The sequence below is a fragment of the Streptopelia decaocto genome (assembly GCF_964273445.1).
Source record: "Streptopelia decaocto genome assembly, chromosome: 14".
Lineage (NCBI taxonomy): Eukaryota > Metazoa > Chordata > Aves > Columbiformes > Columbidae > Streptopelia > Streptopelia decaocto.
In genome coordinates, this window is record NC_138669.1 from 12,718 (window position 1) to 40,535 (window position 27,818).

The 27,818-nt window shown below is 46.8% G+C and overlaps 1 protein-coding gene across 1 annotated transcript; it reads right to left on the bottom strand.

Annotated features, from left to right (window-relative positions):
* Positions 1-929: 929 nt before the first annotated feature.
* Positions 930-27,754, bottom strand: SLC13A3 (solute carrier family 13 member 3; the record flags this gene model as incomplete). Its single annotated transcript, XM_082065539.1, has 13 exons — positions 930-1,115; positions 1,706-1,843; positions 2,179-2,340; positions 2,699-2,811; positions 4,053-4,150; positions 5,112-5,216; positions 7,012-7,107; positions 9,444-9,569; positions 10,460-10,645; positions 11,353-11,419; positions 17,417-17,580; positions 17,946-18,211; positions 27,644-27,754. The coding sequence occupies 13 exons, from the start codon at positions 27,752-27,754 to the stop codon at positions 930-932; spliced, it is 1,818 nt and encodes a 605-aa protein (XP_081921665.1).
* Positions 27,755-27,818: the final 64 nt, after the last annotated feature.

Below are 27,818 nucleotides of genomic sequence, written 5' to 3' on the forward strand. Positions count from 1 at the left end.
ATATTTTAGATTCTTACAGGAAATAATATCAATCAGATAAAGTGGTGATTAAAATCACAGTCTATGTGCAATGCTTTCATTGAAAGTACCCTAGCAATGTGATTTTGAAAGATGTTAAGAATCAAAGCCTGTTTTTCGGATATGCCAATGTTATTCCAAGGCAAGTTGTCCACTGACCTGTGACTCACAAGTGAGTCAATCTCACAAACCTGACAGGCCTCATTCACCAACGGTGAAACACTGGCCACGTCCAAAGTTACATCAGAAATTAATATGGTCTCAAACACCCGTCTGTGTACTCAGCGCAAAGAACCAGGTAGCAATTACTGTCCCAGGTTTTCAAAACATGGAACGAGTTTGGAAACAAACTGTTGCCTTCCTGTTTCCCGAGCATGGAGTAATGCACTGAGTCCTACCAACACATCTCCTGAATCATCCCTTCATGAGAAAATTACTCATGAGATGGTAAGGAGACCCCAACCTCCACATCCTGTCAGAAGCACCCGACCGCACTGCCTGGCCAGGTTCCGATACACTCACTCACACTGGGTTGCACATAACGAATCCAGTTGTCTCCCCGCTCCAAAATGAGCAGGGTATCAGAAGCTAGAGCAGCAAAGCTCACTAGCTCTCATGGGGCAGAGGCATCTACCCAAAGGTGCCTGACGCTTACAGGGCTGTCCAGTTAACAACCACCCACGGCAGATCGACTCTGGGAGAGTCTGATTGGTACCTGTGGAAGGTAGAGAAAAATCTTCAGAGAAAATAGCAAATGGATGTCGTGACACTGACCAGTATTTCTAAAAATAAAATGAAACCAGGGGTCCCATACAGTGTGAGCAGGCACATGGCTTTCCTCCTGTGCATACTCTGACGATTCCAGTGCCCGAATCCTAAGTGAGTGAGTCCTTCCCCAGGGATGGCTTTGTTCATATTTTATTTAGTGCACTTAAAGTGACATTTTCTACAGCTGTCGAGAGTGAGGTGTCGTTTTGTGCATGGATATTGGCCCATACAGGGAAGGTCCCCAGCTGGAAGATGCTCTTGGCCCATGTGTTCATAGCCAAGCTAAGAAGCAGAACTCCCATAAGATTCATGAGCAACCCAGTTCTTGCCTACAAAAGAAACACAAAGACAACTGTTTAGACTGGACATCTACAGCCCGTCAAGCATGAAGGTATTTGAATATAAACATTTTAAAAGCTGAAGGCTTAATTGCCGCTAATTTTAGCAACATTTTAAGTGGGCTTTCTTAAGCCAAAGGCCATTCTGCAGATGCTTACCAAGCTTTGATCCATCAAAAACATTACCATCTGTTTAGCCTCAGGAATGTGAGCAGGAACTGGGACTGAGCCTAATTTTACTCGTAAGATTTCTCTGCGCTGGGGAACTTTTCCTGCATCTAGAAACCTATGAGAGCTGAGCTGCTGCCACTGGCAGGAACAGGAGCAGGGTCTGGGAGATGCTGAGCACATTCAAGACCAGCTTTGTCACCATTTGGAGCCACAGTGGCTCCAAATTTCAAAGGGCCAGACTTTATACAGGCTCTTTCTGCATACCTGTGCCTTCAAATACTGCCGAGAACGGCATTAGACTTCAGCCTTTTCACTTTAGCACAAGTTGAACTGGTAACACTTCTGAAAATTACCGTTTTTAACACTCAGGCTGATTGTTTTCAGCATTTTCGGTATCTAAAAGAACTTACCATATCCTTGACCATCAAGTGTCCAGAAGAAAATGCAATTGAGTTAGGAGGTGTTGAGACTGGCAGCATGAATGCATAGGAGCATCCTATAGTTCCTGGTATCATTAAATAGAGGGGATTTACTTTCAGACGAATGGCCTTGAAAAACAGAAGGGAACAGAAAATGTACCTTGCAGATTTGGAGTCATAGGCAGATAGATAAAGGAATGCAAACAGCTCCTACACTATGCAAAGCCCTACCCCACACTCTGCGATAAATAATCACATATCTCTCCAACATCTGAAGGATTATTATCCTTCTGTGTTCACGTTATGCTACAGGTACTCTCCAGAATTTCAAAGTGCCTGAAGCCCAGGAACAGGAGAACCATATGGCACTTGTCCCAGCACAGACACAACAAAACCTGCCCATGCAAGGAGCAGGGCAAGGACAGAGCAGGGCAACAGCTGGTCTTGCCAGGGGACTACCTTACCAGCTCTGCCAAGACAGGCAGAAAGATGATAATGGTGGCCGTGTTGCTGGCAAACTCCGTGAACAAGGCGATGACAATTGTGATGAGGATGACAGCCACAGGCGGTGGTACTCCCTCCAAGGGATGCAGGCGGCCTCCTATCCAGACAGACAAACCAGACTCCTGCAGAAAGGGAAAACAAACAAGCTGGAGAGCAAAGCTCTCGCCTCCCTGAACATAAATGGATCCCTCCTAGAACTGCAAATTACACACGACCTTCACTGACCCACACATGCACCTGTGGGAAGTGTCCTCAGGGTGTGTAACAACAAGCAGTTTGAAAGGAGCTGCAAGATGTCTTAACCTCCTTAGTTATCTGCTCCATATCATCATGACTTGGAGCTGCAAAACACATCCTTCAGGAGTTGTGACCCTGTAGATGCAAATCTCCCAGAGCCAACAAGAACCCAAGTGACACCCTGATAAGATCCAACTCCGTCAGACAGGATGACTGCAACGTGGTGTCTGCAGCAGGTCTCACCTCACAGCCCTTGGCCATGGCAAAGCCTCCTCCGAGCAGCAAGATGATGTTCCAGGGCACCGTCTCTTGGGCCTTCCTCCAAGTCAGCAAGGGCTGCATCTCTGTGTTTGGTGCTAAATGAAGAAAAAAGCCCTCACGTCAAACACCCATCCAAAGAGGACCACGTCAGTCATCATCTGATACAACGAGCTCATGGACCTGACACCAGGGCTGGAGCTTACTAAACATGAGTTGCTGATAAAATATACATATGGAAGCTCTTAAGGCAGACAATCAAGAGACCATTTAAGTTAACATCAAATCTTAAAAAAAAAAAAAAAAATTCTAGAACTTCAAGATTTCTTTGAGGCTTTCTTGAGGGAACATTTAATATCAGGTTAATTTTTTCTCTGTAACAGACATAAACATTATCTTCAACAGATGGTAGTCTGTGGAAGGAGGAAATTTTCTAACATTTGAATTATGAAGATATTATTAATTCTCCACTTGCTGTTCAATAGCCAGCAAGTTTATAGCAAAGAGCTCATCTCCCTTAAAGGCCATCTCTTAATTCATGGTGAAGTGAGTGCTGTCATATGGAAGGATGCACTAATGGGACTGCAATTTTCTGCTGAACAAGGGCACACCTCTTTTACCCAGAGGAGCTGATTCAACATCTTCCTGCATATGAACAACACAAGTGTGCATGAATCAGAGCAACAGCAGTAACTGGTATTTTGTTCCCACAGACCCTGGGCAGAGCTGCACCATCCATGAAGGGCCTTCATCAGCTGCATCTCCACATTAACACCAAGTGGCTTATGAATTACAATTTGTATCTCATCGCTACTCGAAAAGAGAAACTCAAGACCACAAAAGAAGACTCCTGGTACCAGACCTGCTGGTGAGTTTGGGCTTTATGAGTTTAAATTCTGAGTCATTCTAGGGACTGAGGAAGGGCCATTATTTCTGAATATGGACAACTCGCCCAGCTCTGCCCTCTGGGAGGTTCCTGCTCCCACCTGAGGGACAGGAGCTGTTTGGGAGTCAGCAACCAAACCTCTGCTTCACAGTCAGTAAAGCAACACTGATTTCAGTTTTCTTCAACCCACCAGAGCGTTCTCTCTGACAGCTGTGTGAGCATCTGAGTCACTCCTGCAACCAGCAGCAGGGCGGCGACTCCTGAACCTCTGCTGGCACTTCAGGAAAAGACCCTCTGTGCAACCGCACCTCCAAACCACGGTGCTGCAGCCGGCCGGCGCGGCTGCGCGGGCTCGTGCGGGCCCGAGGTGGGGCAGCATTGGCTCCGGCTTTGTGCCGCCCCGCCAGCGCACAGGTGAGGGCAGAGTCCCGCCCGGAGGGGTCCCCCACTCACCTTTCAGGTCAAACCACCACCTGAAGGAAGGTTTTTGCGAAGGGAAGAAGAACAAAATAATCACAATGGTGATTCCAGTAACCGCATCTGAGACAAACCTGTCCAAAAACAGCAGAAACACTGGTAAGAAAAAGCCTGTAAAACAACAAAGTTTATGAGAACAGGGATTTACAAAAGAAGATTACAAGTTTCCATCAGGTTTGAACAAGGTTCATTGTTCACAGTTCTTTTCTTTTTAATTCCCTGTCGAGCTGCATTTCTAAGATGGGCTTTGAAACCCCTAGAAAACTGCTCTGCAAATGTAAACACCAAGATCTAATCCCCACCACACTGATGCTCTGGCTGTTTTGCTTGTGGAATTGTGGTCAGTCCATGACGGGTTGCGAGGACAAATTTCCCCAGCTCATTGCAAGGAAGAAGGGATGCAGAGCCCAGACCTCTTCGCAAAATGATCACTGTACGGTGAAAGGCAAGCTCCATACAGTAAAGAGCTTAAGTATGTTTTTGATTGTAAGGAACTATTAACTGATGAGGAAAAAGTCTATAATTACTTTGCTGTATTAAGGAATCATTTATTAAGCTAGGTTTTATTGAAAAATAAAATGAAGGTCTCTTCCATTAAGAAATAACACCACCCTCTCTCACACCAACTCCTATATCCACTCATCCTCCCAAGGTATGGATGCCACAAGGGAGACAAACTCATCAAACAGACAGGATAGCACAAGGGATGAGCTCTTGCCATCCATCTTCAGCCTCCAGACCTCCAGTGCATAAAGAGTTCAGTATTTCACTGCAAATGTACCTATAAACAGCATTCTCAACATTAAAACCCTAGGGATGGCCTCAGATACACACGTGACAACTTCCCACTGGGTTTCATGTACCTCCTCCAAGAGAAAGAAACAATAAAGCTGGCTCTGCTTCTCAAAGCTCAGCTTAATTTATTTCAGGAAACCTGAGCAATAGTGTTAAGCGATACAATGAGAAACCCCAGAATCTCAATGACTTGGAAAGTCTATTGAAAAATATGACAGTGCAATGAAAATAAAGTCTTACCCTGGTGCGAACAAGCTTGCCCAACCTGGAATGAATTTGGGATCCCTGGAGAAGAGCATGATTGCAAAGATGCAGAAAAAGAAGAAAATTGCCTGTTCTGCAAACCTAAAATGGAAAGAAATGCAGTTAAAGTGCTGCTGGGCTAAAGGGGTCGATCCAACCTAGGACAAGTATTGAGCTGAGGCTGCAGCAGATTAGGTGAGAAGTTAGGCTGGTTTTCTTAAAATAACTACAGTGAAATATTGGAATAGCTTGTAAATCTCTTTGCAAATATTGATACTAGCCAGCAATTATCTCTTATTGGAAGGCATTAAGAAGAGGCAAGGCAGGCATCAGGAACGTACAGACCAGATGTCACAACACGCGTACGCGAGGCTGCCCCTCTGGGTACGGCAGAGGGAGGGCCCAGCGGCTGCTCGCGGCCGCTCCTCTCGGCACTGCCCTCTGGGACGTGCCCAGGGCACGGCCGGCCAGGGACGGATCCACTGCAGTTCAAGAAACGTAAAAGGATTGGCTGAGATTCAGTTCATATGAGACAGCAGGAACAAACTTCAAGGTCAAAACCTAAACAGCATCTCTTAGGTACATGACAAACAGCAGGGGAAATGGCAATATCATTCACTTAATATCAGGCTTGACTGCAGTCAGCCAAGATTTAACCAAAGCAACAACTCAAAACACTGTTTAAAATCTCCCGAAGCACAAGGAAGAGCATTTAAGCTACTGGGAAGAGGCCACTCGCATTGATTTTAAGTTATGGGTTTGCTAATCAAATTGGTAGAGCACAGCTTAATGGACTTTCTCACTCCTAGACCTCAAAGTGGGACTTTGATTCTTTCAGAGACATTTTGCAGGCTGCTTGATAATGTACTGAATGGAACAAGTAAACCAATTTCTTTCATTTACAGCACAGGCACAGACAATTGTCTTTGAAGAACCACTCCATTTTCCACTCAACAGCAATAATTACAATGTTGATAGCAAGACACAAACATCACTGAATCTTCACAGCATCGCTGTGAGTATGAAAATATTATTTTACAGATGGAGACACACAGACCATTTAAGGCTAAGACTTAGAGTTTCAAAATCCTTCACTAGCCCTGATTGCCCAGAATATTGGTGGCCGGACACACCGAGGGTTTGATTCTTGGAGACACGCAGCTTCTCCTGTTCCCCCTTTTTTTGGCATTTCTCATAAGTCTAAAACTCATGTTTCTTTCTGCTGGTTCCTTCTCCAAAATATGATCCCCATTACTGCAATTCGCACCAAGCTGTTTCCAGAAGACAAGACCTTCGAGAAACTACAATAAGAAGCTACAAGTGTCTTGTTCTTTCTTCACCTAATACAGCTGAAGAAGTTATTCAGAAAAAATAATGTATTCCGTGACATGGATCTGACTTCTTTCCATATACTTTCTTTGAGCAGCTAATTAGTGTTCTTAAAGCATATTCACAATCCATATGATTCATATCTATCAAAGGATTCATCAGCCTTCTTAACAAATACTTCCAGCTTTGCACAACAGATATGCACAAACCTTCACCATTCAGACTGTGTTGGTCAGTACGTAACACACACAAGATTGGTTTTGTCCCCGGAGTAAAAAAATTACAAACAGTAATTAAACAACCCCGCATGAATTCACTCTATAATATGAACGTCATTCTTGAGAAGGCTGGAGTACAAGCTGCTATTTGCAATTATTCCTGTAGGTGAAGGTGGAGAGGCTGAAGCATGCAAAAAGCAAACTTCAGCAGGTTATGAACACTGAGTGGAAACATCTATTTCACTTTCTTCTGAAAAAAACTCGGTTTTCACTAGGTCTCCACTCTTAAGACAGGACATTTCCAACCCACTTGATTTCTTTTTCATTTCAGTTCCATCTTTATCACTCACTTTGTTGGACCCAGTTTCTGATAGTCCTCCTTTATCACTTCTCTGGCTCGGGCTTCTGCATCCACTCTTACATTGGACTTTTTTGTTCTCCAGCCCCTGACAAGAAACAGAATTATATGTTTACACACCTCTAACATAAGTGACACAACAGTAAATGCTGCATTTTCTAATGCAGTACACACATGACTCTGCATATTTGTCCAGTGTCCGTCTGTTCTGCAAGGTTCAAAGAGCTGCACACCTCTGGTGGCTCAGTTTGCATTACTTTCAAATTGTGAACACTGATGATGAAGGTCTCTGCTGTAGACACAGGCCACAAGGCCCTATTTTATATATTCTTTCTCATTACATTCATACAAAGGAGACCTGCAGAGGTTAGGAAGTTTCCTTTCATTTATATTCTAAACCAATTCCTCCAACATGGGCTGTGATTGCCAAAAGAATGTCCCAGCACTGAAGGATTTCCTCATCTCTAGGAGATACCTACTTGGGCAGAAGAACTAGGAAGAGGGGGACACAGAAAATTAACGTCTCTTCACTTCTCGAGTCACTTGCAATTTCCTGAGTGATCCCAGGATGCTGCTGAGGATCAACAAAAATGTGAGGAATTTTTAACTGGCCGGGAATGTTAATGTGCTCTTGGCTAAGCCTCTTAGCTGTAAGCTGATGGCACACACTGATTGCAGTATGTGCATACAAATGATACATTCATATCTCACACTCCATCTCCCATCACATCCCATGCCACTGAACCTTGTTTCTAACCCTGACTGTGACCTTGATTAAAGCAGCAAACCCCAGCTTCCTGTACCAGGCGCACCCACCCAGCCCCAGGGCGCCTGCACTTCCTTAACGTGTCACTTTCAAAGGGACATCCTGGCTGAACCTTCTATGTGGATGAATGGTTGATCAATCAGAAGGTCCTGAACCTCAAAGAGATATGCCTAGCCCTTCAATTTCTGATTTTTTGCAGGGTGTTATTAAACGGCAGCTTCAGCTCAGCTCAGCCAGCCAGTACCTAAGTCTTTTACTTTCTTTTGGATTCAAACAAAGACACCCCACTATTGCAGCCATGTCCATCTGCCTGGACTGTGCTGCAGACACCAAGGACTTGTCCACATAGAAAGTCCAGTCACGATCCCCGAGTCATTGCAGCCAGAGCAGCCCAACAAACTCCTGCAGACACTCGGTTGCACTTGTCCAGCTTTGCAATGTCTCTACCGAGGCACTTGGCCACTGGGGAATTCTGGTATCTGCGCTGGCCCAGCTATCCCAATAAAGCTGGGCTTTGTGCTGACAGAGACGAGCCAAACAAAACAAGAAGCATCACGTTCTCTGAGCACAAGACCAATTTTGCATTTCACCAGGGGCTTTGGCCAGCACAGCCAGGGCTTCATGGGCAGGACATCAGGGTCATGCCCCAACCGTCACCGTAGGACACAGGAATTAATTCAGGCTCCACAACACCCAAGCCCTGGGCAAGCAATGCAAAACAACACAGGTCTAAGTGGCTGCGACCCAGCAGAGCGCCCCACAGCAGCACACAGATCCTCCCGCAAAGCCCCAGGAGCACTTTAAGGATCGGTGTTTGGCATTTTCTGGATTTAAACTTTCCCATTGATTTTTTCCCGTCTCTGAGACAATGTAAATATTTGGACACCTGTTCTCTTCCCCAACACTCTACCCCCTCTACTTGTATTTTTAACTCAAAATAACAAAGACTTTAGTAAAGACTAGAAATTCTGTATGGTCCCTGGAGGATGCAGGACCGCGAGTTTGTTACTGTGACTTGTGAGAGCGCGCAGAGGGAAAACGGGCTCTAAAAGAACAAGAATGGCAAAGCGCAACTGTTTAAATAGCATACACTAGGGGCTGCGTGTATCCAGCAAAGATTTACCGGAAAAATATGTTACTCTCAGTTACAGATTAATATGTTGTTGTAAAATTAAGCCCTGTTATGAAGCAAGCTGTTCCAAAAGCAAGTTTCTGCCCCAGGAACAAATCCTAGCTCTTTTCTGTTCTAGGAGATTTTTACTAATTCCAGGGGAACCAAGATTTCAAACTGGTCTTCAAAGTTTGATCCTGCTTTTATTCTGTCAATGAAATTTGCTACAGGCTCAGGTCAGGCAACCTTAAAAAAATGCATGTTTAACGGAAGGAATATCTAATACATATTCTGTACACGAACATATCTCAGATAAAGTATATGACACTATCAGAGATCTTTAAGAAGCTGTTATGCAACAGGAATGCTTTAAAGAAAGATGACTTGCTACAGCATGAGCATCCTGAAGTTAGTGACGAAACCCCCCACCATCCATTAGATGATCTTGGGCAGAATCAGTAGCTTTAATATGAGAACCGTGATGAACATGTATTTTACGATGCTGGCACAACCAGATGATGTATACATATAGAGAATATAGACATACCTTAGGTTAATTCCTCCATACAAAATGGAGATCCATAGCCATCCCAGGAGAAGAAAAATCAGCATTAAAGGAAATGCAAACATAAACCAGGAACCAAAGTTCACTACATCACATTCTGGAAAATAACTAAGCAAATGGGGAAAATCAAGTTAACGCAAGAAGGGAAAACAATCCTTCAATTTAAGGGCAAACAAACATCTGAAATCAGCAGCAAAATATCCCACAAACTCACCACTGTGCACTTACAAGCTGTTCCTCTCTGTGCATTAGCTGTTACCCAGGTACTAGAAGCTGTGGGGAGTGTTGTGTTGGAACAACCCCCCCGGCCACCCCCTCTCACCAAGCCCCGCTGTGCAAGCCCACCGGGAAGGTCTGAAAACCTCTCTCCAGGTGCGCTGGTGTTTTCATATGATCATAATCCTGAACACCCAGGATCAAACCCTGCTATAATAACTGCTGGAGAGCCTGAACATGATCCTCCTGGGGATGCTGTACCCGCCTAGGAGAGAGTGAATGTTCTGCTTGTAGAGGCCAAAGTTAACAAATACCCACAGCCACTTAGGATGGCACAAATCTCTGCTCCTATGCACATAGGAGGCATTTTTTCTGACTATGAAAACAGGCCAGAAGCTTCGAGTTCCTTATTTTTCTTTCTACCATTCAGTGGTAGATGTAATTGCTCACTAAACACTACACAGGCTGTTTCATCAAAACAGTTACCAGATTAATTGTGTGTAATCAAGTTCCATTAAATTCGATGGGATTAAGAGCATCAGGAAGGTGAAGCACATATGCACTGGCTTGGCTGACAGCCTAACTGGGTGCACTGGAAACCTGCTTATTACAGCTAAGGCTGTCTCTGCTTTCATCTGCTCACAAAGTTTCACAAAATGCTCTAGAAGGGTCTAAATTTTACAAACTAGCCCTAAGCACAGAAGGGCATTTCCTACAGGGATGGCGAACACGTCTCTCTCTTTTCCAGGATTTACAGGGCTCTCCAGGACGGCCTCTCATACCTCTTCAGCTGTCCCAGGAGGATGAGGTTTGGTGCAGTTCCCGTCAGCGTTGCTGTACCTCCGATGCTGGCTGCATATGGGATTGAGATGAGGAAACCTTTCCATATATTTGTTTTGTATTCCTCCTCTTTCTTTAAATCTGAGAGCGTATCACCGGTAACCTCCTTCTCCTCTGTCAGATCTTTGCTTTAAAATAGTCCAAAAGAGAATCCAGTGAAAGCCCTGGTTTAAATACAGTGCAACCACTTCAGAGCCTTGACAGAAGGAAATTTCCCAGTTTTAGAAATCCAAGCTAACACCTGAGCAGCTCAGTGCGGCTGAGGGGCCTGCGTGGTGCACTGCCCCTTGGGACCGGCAGCCCTGCACAGGGCAGAGCGCCGTCAGCGCCCGTCCGTGGAGCTGCGGGCACGTGTGCCTTGCCCAGCCCCTCAGCAACTTGTAACGCTCGGCATGAGGTCCACAGGACCGCTAAAAGGAAAAAAAAATATATACATATAGCACTGAGAGGAGAGAAACATCTGTTCCTGAAAAGATGCTTCTTTCCCATCATTGTTATCAAAACAGGACCATCACCGGTGTGTAAATCCTGGTGGCTTCTACATCACCAGCTTCACACACTTGATGTTCCTGAGAAAAACCAAGGCACAATTCCGCAGCAGGAGACACCTCTGGCTACCATTTCAGAGTGGCTGGCAAATCTCTGCAATAATTTGGACATGCAGAGGGATGCTAGACACACAGAGGAGGATTTCTATCATCAGGCTGCTTAGTGATTGGAATGTTTGGTATAATCAAAACATTTCAATTATTGAATTTCAAATTCCTAAAACTTGGTCTAGCTCAGGGGATAATTCTCTCTCAACTCTCTAATACAAACTTTATAGTTAACTTACTCCTCAGTACTTGCCAGAAACTGCATCTCAGTTGGTACAGTGTAAAGTTTATTCTGCTGTAAAGATGCTGAAAAAGAAAGATGAGGACTTTAAAACAGTTCAAAGCATCTAGAAAATTCTCCTTGAACCAAACAGAGGAACGGAGGAAACTGCCATTTACAGACGAGGGGCCGCGCAATGGAAGTGTGGGCTCAGGCCGCGGGGACAGGAGCACCTGGCCGGGGTGAATAAGCCCGTCTCTTCTTGCCACCGCTCCAGTCCCCCTGCAGCACCCAGCTTCTCCTCAATACCCAGACACTCGGTCCTTTCACTACTGCCACTGGTTGGACTCCGGGATCTTCTAATGTGACCAGGAGTTCCAGGGTGTCCCTTATCAAGTCACAGGTTTGGGGTGGGCTTTTTAAGGGAGGTTTAGCCTAAGCTTATTCTTGGGAAGCAAAATTGTTTGGTCTGATGTATCTGTGAGGCATGTTCCCCAAGGTACAGCAGGAACACTCCCTGCTACCGAGCTCCATTCCCAGGGGATGAGAATTCTACTCCTTGCAGACAGCTAGTGCAAAGTCACCATAAAACTGTAATTGACTCTTTAAAGACAAGATTGGGACACATTTGGGGAATAGGCTTCAAACCAGGCCCTCTGAAATCCACCCCAACAGCATGGGCTGTTCGCAAGCCCAGCATCCCCTCTGTAAATGACAGAGCCTGCAGGTTGTGCAACCAGTCCCCAGCACAAGCTTAGGACCACCCCAGGGATTCTGTTGCACACCCCATCTCCAGGGACCATCCTGCATATCTCACATGGGCTCTGCCTCACTGTCCTTATCACCAACCACAGGGAACACAGGCAGGACTCAGGAGCACTTGGGGAAAGGGTTCATTTTGACCAGAACAACCAATGTTTTCTTTGGCAGTAAACTGGGAGGTGCACACCACTCTACCACACACATATACAGGAAAAATCCAAAAATCAAAAGACAGAAATGCAATACAATCACCGTTTTTTTACAAGATCTCACACTAAGGCTTGTGACATTTGCAGTCTGGCTCATGGTTTGACCTCATGAGGCTGGGAGTAGACGTGTGCCGTTAAACCCAGCTTCTCCACGTTCCTCCTCAGAACTGGAGTAACTTGTGAGCTTTATCCACCTTCAGTCCAGGTGGCCCTTCCCCACCACTACTGGCTCTGCTGCCTTTCCTAGGGCTCTTTGCCTGGTTTTGGGTCCCTGTACCTCCCCAGGTTTTGCATGTAGACCCCATTTCCTGCCACTGCCACCCCAGCATTCCCCGAGTTTTTCTTGCCCCCCCTCCTCAGGCTGAAACACCGTCCTCTTTTACCCATATATGCACTGAAGACCAAAAGCAGTTCATGGGGAAGGGCCAGTGGTCAAAGTCTCTGGACTTGCTCACATGTACACCAGAGACACCAAGCTCATTCCAGCTCAGTGAACCAAGGAATTTTGCAAAGTCATGTTTTACACATTGCTAATTTACCAAATTGGAGTTAATTGGCTTGGATGCACACATGCTGAGCTTTCATCCCGACCATGCCACAGCTCAAGGATGTAATTAGAAGGACAGACATTAACCGATGGCTGACTGTTGATGCCCCAAAGCATTTAGCCCAAGGCCTCTTACCACTGATGTCCCATTCAACATTAGTGCTGGCTCTGCAAAGAGATGGATTTCATTCCACCTCTTAACATTTTTCAATTTTTTTTCCCTGCTTGGCCCAAACTCCCATCCCACCTTGCCAGGACCATCTGTGAGTTCCCTTTGCAGAGCTTGCTTGTGATAACCGTGCAAAGGAAAGCCAGAGTTTCTGCAGAGCAAACTTTTCCTATGAAACTTGTAAAAAGGATTTGAAAATTCTTACAGGTCCATAAGTCAGAACAGGCCACAGACCACTGAGGCTGTACACACCTCCCACAGAGCCACATAAGAAGGATTCAGTGGCCATTTCACAGAAATAACTCATATACCTTAGAGGCTTGTCCTAGAAAAGTTTGGCTTTAATCGCCTTTTAATTGTTTCTAAAAAACTGAAAAGGCCTGAGGACGACTATGCTCACCCAGCAAGGTGCAGGCAGCGGTGCTGGGGCCATGTTGTGCCAGCATGGGCCACTGGCAGCCAAACCAGGCAGCAACGTCCAAAAATGCTCATTTCCCACCTGCCCCTTTGGAGACATCACTTCCAGGTCCATGACCCACCAAGACACCTCAAGCACTGCCTGCAGTGTATCATGAATTTGAAGAAGATACTGGAAAAAAAGGGCGGAAATATTTTCCTGTAATTTTTACCTGTAGATATTTAAGCTGCTCAGAGAAATGAAACATTGCCAACGGTGGGCTAGTGGGCAGAGAACAGGAGAGATGGTCAGGCTCACTAGCACAGCAGTTTTCCCTTTGCCACACGCCTATTACACTGTTTGTGGTTAGGGCTGGAGATGTCAGACAGAATTGTAGGGAATCTGTAACCCAGCTCCAAAACGAAAATTCTGGCAGTCAAAAAAAGCTTTTGACCTATAACATGCTGTCCACATGGTGGAACATAGACACAAGTGATTGCAATCTTGAGGTTCTCTCATCAGCAAAAAACTGTGACCAGCTGATCAGACACATCACTTTAATCCTGGCATGTGTGTGTAAGCAAAGCCCTTCACAAAGCTGATTTCAGACACTTGTTGAGAGTTCTTCAGAAAATCAAATGTCTTTACATGCTACATATTCTTTAATATATTTTTAAATAAATTTTATTTTAGACAGTTAAATATTTTTAGCCTGCTTGGCCCTATTACGGTTTCATTAAAGTATATCCAAGCAAATTTGCAAACTGACCTTACCATATGCCATTGTAAAAGTCGGCTTCCACATGCGGTCCACAAATGAATCTGCCTGTCTTTTTTGACACGCAGATTACAATTCAGATTATAAAATGAAGTGGACTATACCTTTTTCTCAAATGTGTTCCTTACATTCAGTCAGGCTTCATCAGGTCTGTGAAAACACTCACAGAAATAACCCACCGGAGATGTGCAGCCAGCCCTGGCTGCCGATGACACCCGACAGCCAGGGCCCCTGTAGAAAGCTCGCCTTCACACCCCCGCCCCAGGGTGTAACGCTGGATCCGTCACTTTTGACCGACTTCAGCTTTAGGGCTTCCTTCAAGGAACTCAGCTTTTCCTCATCCATTCAGAAAGATTACAGAAAAGGACGGGTCTACTTTGGGAGACTCAAGTTCAGATTAAAAGTCTATGAGGAAACCTGCATTTTGGTGTTGTACATTTTACAGATGAGGACTCCTTCACTTCTATTTATTACTTTCGTAAGTCTCTACCTCAAGAGAAACATACATCATCACGTCATCACATGATATTTGCAAAGCATCACTTTATTCATTCTTCTATTTGCATGCCTCTCTCTTTGTCTTTTCTGGTTTCTCTCACCACTATAAGCATTGTGAGCCAAGGACATTAATCACAGAACCCCAGAGTGTCAGGGGTTGAAGGGCCCTGGAAAGCTCATCCAGTGCAATCTCCCCATGGAGCAGGAACACCCAGCTGAGGTTCCACAGGAAGGTGTCCAGGGGGTTGGAATGTCTGCAGAGAAGGAGACTCCACAACCCCCCTGGGCAGCCTGGGCCAGGCTCTGCCACCCTCACCCCAAACAAGTTTCTTCTCAAATTTAAGTGGAACCTCTTGTGTTCCAGTTTGAACCCGTTACCCCTTGTCCTATCACTGGTTGTCACCCAGAAGAGCCTGGCTCCATCCTCCTGACACTCCCCCTTTATACATCTGTAAACATGAATGAGTCCCCCCTCAGTGTCCTCTTGTCCAGCTCCAGAGCCCCAGCTCCCTCAGCCTTTCCTCACACGGGAGATGCTCCACTCCCTCCAGCATCTTGGTGGCTGCGCTGGACTCTCTCCAGCAGTTCCCTGTCCTGCTGGAACTGAGGGGCCACAACTGGACACAAGATTCCAGGTGTGGTCTCCCCAGGGCAGAGCAGAGGGGCAGGAGAACCTCTCTGACCTACTGACCACCCCCTTCTAACCCACCCCAGGTCCCATTGGCTTCCTGGCCACAAGGGCCCAGTGCTGGCTCATGGTCACCCTGCTGTCCCCAGGACCCCCAGCTCCCTTTCCCCTGTGCTGCTCTCTAATAGGTCATTCCCCAACTTACACTGGAACCTGGGGTTGTTCCTGCCCAGATTCAAGACTCTACACTTGCCCTTGTTCTATTTCATTACATTTTTCCCTGCCCAACTCTCAGCCTGTCCAGGTCTCTGATGGCAGCACAGCTTCCAGTGTCACCACTGCTCCCAGCTTGGCGTCATCAGCAAACTTGCTGATGGTCACTCTGTTCCCTTGTCCAAATCATTGATGAATATATTGAATAACCCCGGCCCCAGCACTGCCCCCTGAGGCTCTGCACTGGATACAGGATCAACTGGACTCTGCCCATTGACCACGACTTTGGCTTCTTCCTTTCAGCCAGTTCGCAGTCACCTCACTCCCCGGTCATCCAGTCCACACTTCCTCAACTTAGCAGCTCGGATACTGTGGAGACTGTGTCAAATGCTTTACTGAAGTCAAGATAGACCACTGCTTTGTCACCATCCAGCCACCTGGTTATGCTCTCATAAAAGTCTGAGGTTGGTCAAGCGTGACTTCCCCTTGGTGAAGTCATGTTGACTGCCCCTAATGACCCTCTTATCCTTGATATGCCTTGAGATGGCACCAAGGATAAGTAATTATTTTTGTGCTTGCCAATGTTTAGGACAACAGGGGTCTTGATTTTATGTGTTCCCAAACTCTACTATATCTAGTCACAACTACACAGACAAATAATTTCAGAAGATGGGGTCAAGAAGGTTCAAAGCAGACTGACAAAACACAGTGCTTCTACAGACACAAAACTATAGCAAGAAGGTCAGTGGGGTTGATTTTGACAGATGTGACTGGTCAAAAATTCATAAAGGAAAGGAGATAAAGCAACCTGGAGTGCAAATATCTCATGATTGCTAGACAGTGATGAACATTTAATTATATCTTTATTAGAGTATACGTATGTTTGAGTCATCTTATGGGGACTCATTTTTCTGCCTTAGTGGAGCCAGTGGGAACCAAAAAGCCGTTGCTTTTAAATCACAAGAGCAGAAGAATGACTAATTAGTACAAGAAAGAGAAGCTGTGACTACTGGCCCAGCTATCAGTAATAACTGCAAAGGGGACTTCATGACTTCATTTCTGTTTTGCTACTTCTCATCACTGTCTGCCAGAAGCCCAAACTCCTGATAAATGACTTGTGAAGAGAGGGCTGGAGGAAGAGCTTATCTGACTGCACACCCCTGCACCCCGATCCAGCCTGTCCACAACCTGCTTGGGAACAACACCAGCAGTAGCATCAAGATGGGAAATCACAAAGCACTTTATAAAGAGGTATTTAACCTGACAGCCTTCCCATCCGCCCTCCGTTTCTATTCCAGCTCGGGCTCCAGTTTCATGGGGGAACAAACAGGAAAATGAGAGAAGAACCCAGCTGTCCATGAACACACAGCAGCCCTGTGTGCTGCCATGGAAGGGCCATTGTCCTCACCTGTGTCCTGCTCTCACTGCCTGGGTGGCCCCTTGCCTGTCCCTGCAGCAACACACCGTTAGGTAGCACTAACCTGCCCAGGTATCACTATCTACAGCCCGGGCTCTGGCTTTCCCCGCAGTGAGACATCCGTACGAACCCCACCACTACTGTGCCACAGGGCTGGACTTCAGCTGATGCCAGCAGCAGGTTTCTGGAGCAGGTTGGCTGAGCATCACCATGTCTTGGTTTTCCCAGACAACTCAAAAGCTTTGCCTCCTGCATGACATGCGGAAGGGGCAGGATAAAAGCGAGCTTTATGCCAATACTCTTCCACCATTGTAACCATGCATATATTAAAACAGGACTAGCACTGAGATCAAGTTACAACTAAGAAACCTGGTACTTGTGCCAGTGAAGTCAATAAAATGGGACACATTTGATGGCAGCAGGGCAGATCTCAGCTGGCTTGTACTACTGCCCTGTCTCAATTACCTTCGTTTTCTTCATTTTCCCTGTCCATATCCTTAGATGTGTCTTTCTCCCCAAAGAGGCTTTTTAAAATTGCATTTGCAATTGGAAGCATCATAGCAGTGGAGGCAGTATTACTTAACCACATGGACAGGAAAGACGTTGTCAACATCATCCCTAGAATTAGTCTGGAAGAGAGAGAAAAAAGGAAAAGCTGAATTGCTTCAGTTTGGCAAGTTGTCTGATATATCGTAGCTATAGGAAGAAAAGCTCACATGCAGGGATAACAAAACTAATAGGAAAAAGGACTTCTGTGACTACCCTGTAACTGGATGGGGCACAACTATGGGGCTGAACCAAATGATTCTTCCTGTGCTCCACTGGCTGCTGAGCAAAGGTGAACAGCTGAATAAACCCAACAAGCTGGAAAAAGGTGGTGTGGACAGCCCCCTGGTATGGGAGACAGTGGCATCACAGCCCACCACAGCAGAGCTGCTTTGCAAGCGCATGCAATTCACATCCCCCATGGAGATCCCGCTGCCACCGCAGTCACCTGGCTGGCTGGACTCCCACCAACATGAGGACCCGGAGCGCGATCCTGCGGTGTAAATTCCACTCCTCAATGGCTGAGGCCATGATTAAACCACTGAGGAAGAGGAAATTGGTGTCTAAAAAATACTGGGAGCAAACTTTGTTAGATGGTAGAATCCCCAGGAAGGGAAAGAGGACGATGGGCAGCAGAGCCGTCACGGCCAAGGGCAGCGCCTCCGTGCACCAATACAGGGCCATCAGCAGGATAACATAGAGACATCTTCCTTCCTGCAAAAGGAGGAGAGGGGAAAAGTAAGACATGGCATTACAGAGATGTCTTTTTACTTGGAGACACTTGAACAAACAAAGCGCACCTATTACTCCTTCAAGGATACAGTATTTCTCCCAAATAACTTCCATCAAGTGCAACATCTTCCCCCTTACATTGTGTTCAGAACTTAAACCGATCCTCTGAGACCACAGCAAAACCCAAATTCTCCTCAACTGCCCGAGCTTCCCATGTGCTACGGGCTGGCAGTGCAGTGAGGCATCAGCCAGGGAAGCTCTGCAGAGCAGGAACTGTCCCAACATGTTGACCCAGGGTGCTAATCCTCAGCAGGCACTGCTGCTGACACCCTTGGGTGTCCCAGCATCTGACCCTGCTACACTTAAAGTTCATACTCGCTCTCCAACTTCCACAGACTGTGCTTTGCATGACTATGGAAAAAACAGCTTTAAAAGATGGATGTATTGAGTCCTCACATTTGCAATAGGAGGCACAGAGGAAGGTTGCTTTTCTTGGATCAGAGTCTCCCAAGAGATCTGTGAGAAACCACTCCACGGCAACCCACTCCAGTCCCTATGGGCATCAGTAACTGAAGCACCCTGGTGTCACGCCGCTTCCTGAGGGCACGGAGCTCGCCCATGCCCAGCATCGCCCCAGCCAAGGCTGGCAGGAACCCAGTGCCCCCGCACCACGGCGTGAATTCATTCACCTGCCCAGGAGGCACAAACTAAACCAAAGCCATTTGTCATGACAGCCACAGCCAAAATAACGAGTGACGGAAAGAAGTCAGGAGAGCAGCTCCAAGCCAGGACAGGAGAGCCCCAGGGGACAAGTGGAGCCCAGCGCCGAGCTGGGCTCACGGCAGCAGGGCCGAACGGGGATACTGGCAGCGAACACGGGGCAGAGTGCCTGCAATGCTATAAATAACAGCTGGTAGTCATTTGGAAGCCACAGAGCTATTTATTTGACCACTCTCTTCCAGCTTGTTGAACAGGTTGGATTGTTACTCAAAGGCACCTTTGTCCCTCTGCTTGGACCCTCCTCCCCTGCACCCAGGGCTGGGCTTGCTGGAGCTTTTGCTCAGCGACGTACCCACAAAGTGGATAAAAAACAACCACGGTCATTGTGAAAGCCGAAGAGTAGAATCTACCAATATCCTTCTGGATGCATAAAGCCAAGTGGATTGAAATCAATACAGATTCATCATTTAATACATCTGTAGTGTGTGCCTGAAAATTAGCAAAAATGACAGAATTTCTGATTTGCTTCTAGCATTCAAGCTTTGCATTTCACAAGCAATTCCAGTAAAGCTTCAGTGCACATGGAAATGTGAATACCACAGAACTGAGAGTAATTTGCCCTGATTTTTCTAATACATTCATTGCAGCAGAGCAAGTACTTCTTGTGAAGTTCCCAAGATCTGGATTTACAGACCACTTGCAGTCCTCATTTTAGATACCAATGGAACGACACACAAGACACTGTGAAGTGAAGCCTTTACATCCGGATGCCAGCCTGGAACCTGGCAGTTCCCATGAGCTCCCCATGGCTTCGCCTCCTCCAAACCAGCAGGACCAGAGCAACCAACCTGGCCATGCTGAATTTTGCAAAAATAAAGAATTGTGGTTTAAAATGTTTGTACAATAGATTAGTGATTTCTTTTCCATGGCAACTGATAATTTCTCTTTACTCTGATTCTTTTTATACACCAAAGAAATAGCTTTGCTCTCATTAAGCCCTGTTCTTTTTAATCTCTAAAGGCCACATAAATAATTTTTTCTCCCACTGGCAAAATATTCTTTGGTTTTCTCAGGAAAGCTGCAGCAAAATGAACTTCAAATAAACCCACTTTGCCTCATATAGGGGTCAAGCAACTGAAAATATTTAGCAACACCTTGATGTAAGAGTGTATCCGTGAAGGCTTTAATTCACTTGATGAACTAGAAGTGTGATTTTAAAAAGCTAATTATAAACCAAGGGAAATTTATTTTCTGGTGTATGGAAAATATTCTGAAAAGCATTGCAATGAAACACAGCATGTTTCTAATAACTGATCTCCAGTGCAAGATCAAAAGCCAAGGGGCAAAATTGAAATAGGGCAAAAAAACTACTCTGTGGATGGTTTTCCCAAAATTTTGAAGCCTGTATGGATCAACAGCAAATCACTTCAAAAAGAAAAGTGTGGTATTCTACCCCAAGAGAGACCAAATTGCACCTATATTAAACAAGTTCTTCAGGTAAGATAGGAAAAACTTTTAACAAAAAAAACAAACAAGACCACGTCAGCATAACTTAGATTTGCAACAAGCATTCCACAGAATATTAAAAAAAATTAAAACCATTAATGAAATTGAACTAAAGTCTATATAAAATTGAAAGGTTTTTGGTTTCAATACATCTTGCACATGTGAATTAATTAATGCTCCCAGTGCCCAGCAAGTTTGACTAGTATGCCAACAGCAACTGCTAACAAATGTCACAGAACGGCTTCTTAGGGAGATGGTCACAACCGCCCACGCCATTGTGTGCAGCACCATCACCCTCACACGAGCTTTATCCTTCGATCCCTCTGCTCTGTCACCATCAGACTCCTTCTACTTCCCTCACCTCCCTGCAGCTTTGTTTTTATTTTTTTCCAAAAAAAGTCTATCAAAGTTCAGGGGGGGAAATGGTGGCACATATGAACTTCAAAATGGGTCTTGTGATTGGGTTAATTTTATACCCATTTAATGATTTCCAGGGAATCGGTGGCTCTGAACTGCAGCAGCTCTCCTGTCTGTTGCTCAAGAGCCTTGGGAACAACCTCTGCCCCTCCAGACACAGATCCTGCCTTTGCTGCACTGACAGCACCGGGAATTTTCCACACCAGGGAACCTGCTGAGCTACAGCAGAGCAAGCCAAGCCACGGGATGGTCCCCGTGGGCAGGGGAGCCCGAGGGAGGGCAGACGAGGCGCCCCAGAGAAAGGAGGTGCTGGCAGCTGCTCATCACCCCTCCGCAGGCTCCCCCATCACCTCTCCACCCTATGACCAGGCAAACAAGTGCCAGAGAGCCGGCAGGGCTCCTCCAGGACCTCAGTCCCAATACCAAGATATTTTGGCTGGAACTGGAGCTTTCCAAGCCCTTTTATCACACTGTCATCAAAACATCCTACCTGCGATATTCGGAACTACTCAGTACAAAAAGTACCGGTGGCTTTTACCATCTTGCTCACAAACTGTCTTCACATCGCCGCTGTCACTGTGCTACCGGCCGTCTCACTCCCACTGCCTGCTCACCAACGGGATGGATGTGTGAATCTGATTTCTACTAAACCCAGCTCCTGCAAACATTATGTAATCTGGATGTAAACCAAGCCCTGTTTAACAGAGTTGTTTTGCTCCCTCCAGGTATTTGCAGAGTGGCTAGAGAAGGGCCAGTAACACAGAGGCACAAGATGAAAGAGCTGCAGGGAAGGTATTTGGCTCTGGAGCTATGTTGAAAAGACAAAGCTTATTAAACACTTTTATTGAAACTTCTTGAAGTATTTAGTTGTTGGCAGAAAAACAGAATCAATTTCTCTATTTTACAAACAGGACAGCTGAAGCTCAGAGAATGTGGGCAAATTGACCCAAACCATGTAGAAAACTAATTACAAAACTGAAATGAGCATCTTAGAGAAAATCTTCCCCGGGCCAGTGGCCGAGGCTCACGCCTTCTCTCGGAGCAGCAATACCTCCTACAACTTCAAACATTCATGGACTATTAAACAAGAACAGCAGAGCATGATGATGTGACGCCCTGTGCCAGGTAACAGGGCTCCCCTTTTGATTGCGCATTCCAGCATCAGAGTTTAGTTTTGTTGTTAAGATAGATCCAACACATTTGATTAGAAGAAACATCTTCTGTGATGGTGAACCCCCCACAAGTTTAGTAAGCAGTTCCTATGATTAATTAATCTCACTGTTAAAATTATGTCGTGATATCTGAATCTGCCAGCTTCAATCCTCTGCATCTTCCTATGTGCTCCTCTTAGCCTGGGCCACCCTTATCCAAACTCTGCTCATGATGGATGTGCCTTCAAAGTAGCAACCAGGCTATTCCTTGCCTTTTTATTCTTTGAAAAAAATACTGATCTCCCACAGCCTTTCATCACATGGCCTGTTTTCCAGTCCTTTACTCATTCTGAGACATCTCCCATACGCACAGATATCACATTAACTCTCTTGGCTAAGGGCAGTCAGTTTGGTAGCCTTGTTCAACCAATTGACATCTCAAACCCTTTTTTTTAGAATCTGCTTCCTAGGAGGGACAGCAGATCAACCTGACTTTACACAAAGAACACTTTCCTGAGTACAGAACAAAAATGTTTCATTAAATATGGCTTTTTCTGCATTGTCCATCTGGCAACAGAACACCATGGGTCAGATTCCTTTTGTGCCACACACTTGAAACACCGCTCCTTGCTCTCAACATCCTGCCCAGGGAATTCTCCCTCAGTTCTTTCACATACCTTTTCATGTGTTCTGTGATTCTTAGCTTCCAATTGACTCTTGTCAACTTCCCTTTTCCCCAAGTATTGCTGCTTTAGCTTCATCTCTGTGCCAGCCTCCTCTTCACCAGGCTTGCCCTTTCTCCAGGCTGAAGCTCGCAGTGCACGTGATAAAATATGATCACCCTGTTTCCAGTTATCACCCCTCTTTCCTCACTGAAGTTCTTTCATCTTTTAGCTGACCATTGCTTCTAGCATTGTGGAACTGGCCTTTCTAAATCACCAAGCATAAACATAGTAGAGATGGACTTTGTGCACGAAATGTATCATCAGGCTACAATCACTCACTTCACCTGCCGGCTGCTCTCCTGACCGGCACCTCTTTGAACTCCCAGCCCACCGCCCCGCTCACCTGCGCTGGCATCGCCCCTTTCCCCCACAACACCTTTGTGTGGAGACAGTTCTTCTTTGCTTTCAGGTGTAAGCAATGTCATTTTACTTCCGGAAGTTTTTAAAGTCTCCTTGTTCTAATCGGGAGGACTCATTACATCCAAGTTAATTTTAAATTGCTCTATGGCCACTGAAGAAGTCAAGTCTATTTTCTGAAGGCACTGGGCCCTATTTGCCTGCTCAGAGCTCCTTTTAGCAGATTTGGCTGCCTCAGCTGTTACCAAGCCAAGGAACTGTACACATTGAGTTCATTAGCAGCTGTTGGAACAAGCTCTTTGCACAGCTCATTAGAAGTACCCCCCATGCCCCTTCTAGCAGAACAGTTCCTCCAGCCCCTCCTGCCCTGTCTGAGCCCTTTGCAATCATTCACAGCCCCCTGAGCAGGGTGTCACAAGCCCTTCCACTCACGGGGCAAATATTCAGCCATTTCAGCAGCAGCCAGAGTGGGAGGTGACACAGAGACCCTTGTGCAGAGAACTGGTTCCTGGGAATTGGTTCCACACTGAGCATCTCCTTCTGCTGTGTTATGCAACACACACAAGTCACCGTTTCAGCTCCAGTTTGGGGACCACACTCTGAGGTCTCAGCAAACCCACCCACAAAGCAGAAATTTAATTTCTCTTTTTAAAAGAAATGGGATTGCAGACAAAACCACTTATTCAAGTCTCCCTCTCCATGACTGCAACCTACAAAGGGCATCAAATAAAACCAAGGGTTATCAATGTAATGTGAGCACCAGTGCCAGCCCTGACATTCTTCCTCTATGGTGGGACTCAACACAGAGCTCTGGAGAACAACGACCACAGGGTGAGAGAGGGTGAGAGCTGACGAGAGCTTTAATAGCAGCTTGCAGGGACAGATGCTGGGGTTGAGCAGCAAGAAGCAAGGCCAGACTTGACAGATGATTTTTCTCAAAGGATTTTCTCTCCAGGGAGATGTCACCAAGGTTCAGCTTTCACTGGAAAACCCATTGCACCCAGACCACAGGGCATCACTCAAATACACACCAATCCAAGAAGCCACATCTTATTTGTGCTTCTCTGTTACATCAACTGCAGGTCATTATTTCTTGGTCTCCAGACCCAAGCAAAATGCTTCCCTTTAAGCCAAAGCTCAGGTGACTTCTTATGGCTCCAGTCCCTCGGGAGATAAAAGTTGCTGAGCATCCCAGTGCAGCCAAAGTAAATGGTGACATAATGCATGGACAGACTTTAGCAACCCCAAGAGCAGGAAAGCACTGCAGAGGTGCCTGTAAGACGCCTTCTCACAAGGGAAACCTTATCCTGAGATGAGCAAGGGCTGAGCCTCGCTGCTGCTCATCTACCAGTTTCTGTAACAGAATACCCTGTGCGGCAGCATACCAACCATTCCAGCAGGAACGTGGGGTTCTCCAGCCCATCTAACTCTTCCATGCTCCAGAGGTACGAGTACTTAGTAGCATCAATGTTGCCACACAGACAGCAATACACCCAGTAGTTTCTCCTGCCCCAGACTGCTTTCCATGGGTGCCCTGCCTGGGACAGCCTCCCAGTAACTCCAGCAGCATCCCAATCAGTTGAATTCCTTCTGAGATGGAGCTTGCTGAACACTCGAGGCAGCTCTTGTGACCTGGTTGCACAGGAGAGCACGAGGCTGGACTTGAGTCCCATGTTAGGAGAAACCATCTGACCCGAGCAGTGCTGCTGAGTGCACAAGTTTTCTATCACACACCAGATCCCTCACCCGCTGAGCCCTTGTCTGTTCCCCCCTTGGTGTTTTTACACCATGGTTAGAACCGTAACCTTCTCCCTCCCTCTCCTGCAGCCCCCGTGGCTCAGGCTGTGAGGGCAGTTCAAGCAAGCTCCAGACGTCAGAACATAATCCCTTGTTGATGCAACAGCAAATTTCCTTTCTTGCTGAAGAAGTGAGACTCAGACAACTCTGTTTTGAAACAGCAGATGAATCACTGACCTCTGAACATGAACAGATACGATTTTCTATGGTAGCTCACAGTTCCAGGTTCACCCCATGCCAAACTGGGGAGAACTTGGTGCAGCTGCAGCTAGGCTTGCTTGCAATGTTGCACTGGTTGACAGCCCCACAAGCAGAGCTTTGACAGTGACCAGTGCAGGTACCAGTCAGTCCCCCTGCTACCAACCGTAATGCGTTTAGCGCCCACGGAAGATGAACAAAGCGCTAACATGAGCATGCCAGCCAGCACCCCCAGGCTCTCTCTCCCCCCCGCCTCCACGCTCTCAGCCGCAAACGCTTCCACTTTGCCATCACTAGTTTTTCATTAATAAAACAGCGTTGATCAGACTGGACTATGCATGAGGTGCTCTGTGGGCTGCACCCGGGAGCACACCACACCACTCCACAAGAACGGAGCAGGTGTGAACAGCACCGTTACACCAGCAGAGACTTTGTTTTCTGTGCATATGGAAAAATCCCTTTCCTGAATGCCCAAATCTTTACACGGCCTGCGTAGCGCTGTACACTTCCACCGTACACAGCGCACCTGGAGACAGCACCTTCCCGCCGCGCAGCACCGCGCTCCTCTCTGATTTATTGCCACGTTTAACCGCTGTGCAGTTCGGGCACAAACTCGCGCTGAGCATACAGTACATCTCACCCTCTAACCGTACAAAGATTTTACAAGTGCCAAACAAGATACTGTTACATATAATTGAAGTCACTTGTTCCACTACCATAAACGAATGTACAAACATAATTATCTAATTATGAATCTGCAAAGAAATTAAGTGACTGTTGCGCAGTATGCTTTCTGCTCTTTGAGGCAGACATTTAGTATATTCTTATTAAGAACTTGAGCAATAACACAAAACAGAAAAAAGGATATTAAATCCAAATAATTTTCACATATTGTGCCATTAAATAAAGCAACTGTCGTTCTATTTTATTATTATCATTATTATTTGGGAGATTTATTTGCTATCTTGAACATAAAGGTTTCACCTGAAAAGCATTATACAGGCTATACAGTAAATGGCACCTTCATGTCCTTAGAGTATCTGAATCATTCTATAATCACCAAGTATGAGCATCACTTATCTTCTGATGTAAACAAAGTCGTTCTCAAATGGATCTGAGTCAGAATGTAAGAGTGAAATCCTGCCCACACTGAAGTCAATGGCACAAGATTTCCCAGTGACTTCACTGTCCCATGGACTTCCACCAGAGGCTTGGACCTCCTGGTGCACAAGAGCTGCACACATGGGACAGCTGCAAAAATCCTCCAGCCTCCAAAATTTTGCCACACATTGCCTAATGTACAGCCTACCACATATGCCAAACCCAAACCTTACCAGAAGACTAGTTTTCCACATCTACAGAACAACATAAACACCTTGCTCACAAAGCCTTTTAACACAAAGCACCAAAGGTTTCCGATAAGAATCACCTGCAGCAATGCAGGTAGCACTCGCGGCTCCCCTGCTCTTTCTAGCCCTGCACCACAAGCCCCGCTGCACGGCCGCGTCCAGCTGTGCAGCGTCCCACACCGCTGCCCGGTGTCGTTCCCATAGCAGAGGGATGGGACAGCAATGCCAGGCAGCCTCAGAGCCCCGGGCATTTGCCTTCCATCCCAGCTCTACCAACAGCTCGCTGTGTGATGCTGGCCATGGACCTGCTTTGCCTCAGTTTCTCTGGCTCTCCTTTGAGGGCTACTGATAAAAACTACAGTAAGGCAACGATCAGCAAAAACTACAATATTGGCAAGAAGTACTAGTTAGTGCTACTTAGTTTGAGCTGATTTTGAACCATTCCTTGTGCCTCCCAATGTCTGTACAAACAGCAGAAATATATTTCATGCTTCCTGTCTCTTCTTCCTCCTAAAGATTTAAGATAACCCAGGATGCCCTCTCCATTTGCACTCTGAGGTGGCTGCAGAAGGGTGAGAAGCTGTGGCAGACTACAGGCTTTAGCGATCCCCTCCCTCCATGGGGAAACCCTGGCAGGTAGCAGGGTGACCCTAATAAGGGCCAAATACTGCCAGGGGTGAGGCAAGAGATGAGGAGCAAAGTGGGACACGGCACCGAGGCTCTGCCCCCAGGCCAGCCAGCCCCCAGACGCTGATCCATACACTTGGTCCACGCCCCGAGTCAGTGTCCCCAGCTTGTGCCTCCTGGTCAACAGTCCCAGTTGGTGTCACCCAGTTAGTGTGCCCTAGTTGGCACACCCCAGTCTGCATCCCTGGCTGCAGCCCCTCTGTGCGTGCCCCTGCTCAGTGCCCCCGCACAGGTGTCCCCATTCTGCAGCCCCTCTGTGCGTGCCCCTGCTCAGTGCCCCCGCACAGGTGTCCCCAGTCTGCAGCCCCTCTGTGCGTGCCCCCGCTCAGTGCCCCCGCACAGGTGTCCCCAGTCTGCAGCCCCTCTGTGCGTGCCCCCGCTCAGTGCCCCCGCACAGGTGTCCCCAGTCTGCAGCCCTGGGCACAGGGTCTGCACCTGCCCACACTCCACGGCCTCTGGGCTCCGTTCCGTGCCCTCCACCAGTGTCCCCCCACCAGGTGCGGGTACCTTGGGGGGCAGGCTGAGCAGCACCGGCACCAGCGCCAGCGGCGCGCCCAGCAGCACCACGAACCGCCGGACGCTCCACAGCTTCTTCACCAGCGCCCCCAGCGCCGCCATCCCGCCCCCAGCGCCGCCGCGCCCGCCGCCGCGACCCCTTTTATCCCGCGGGAGCGGAGAGCGG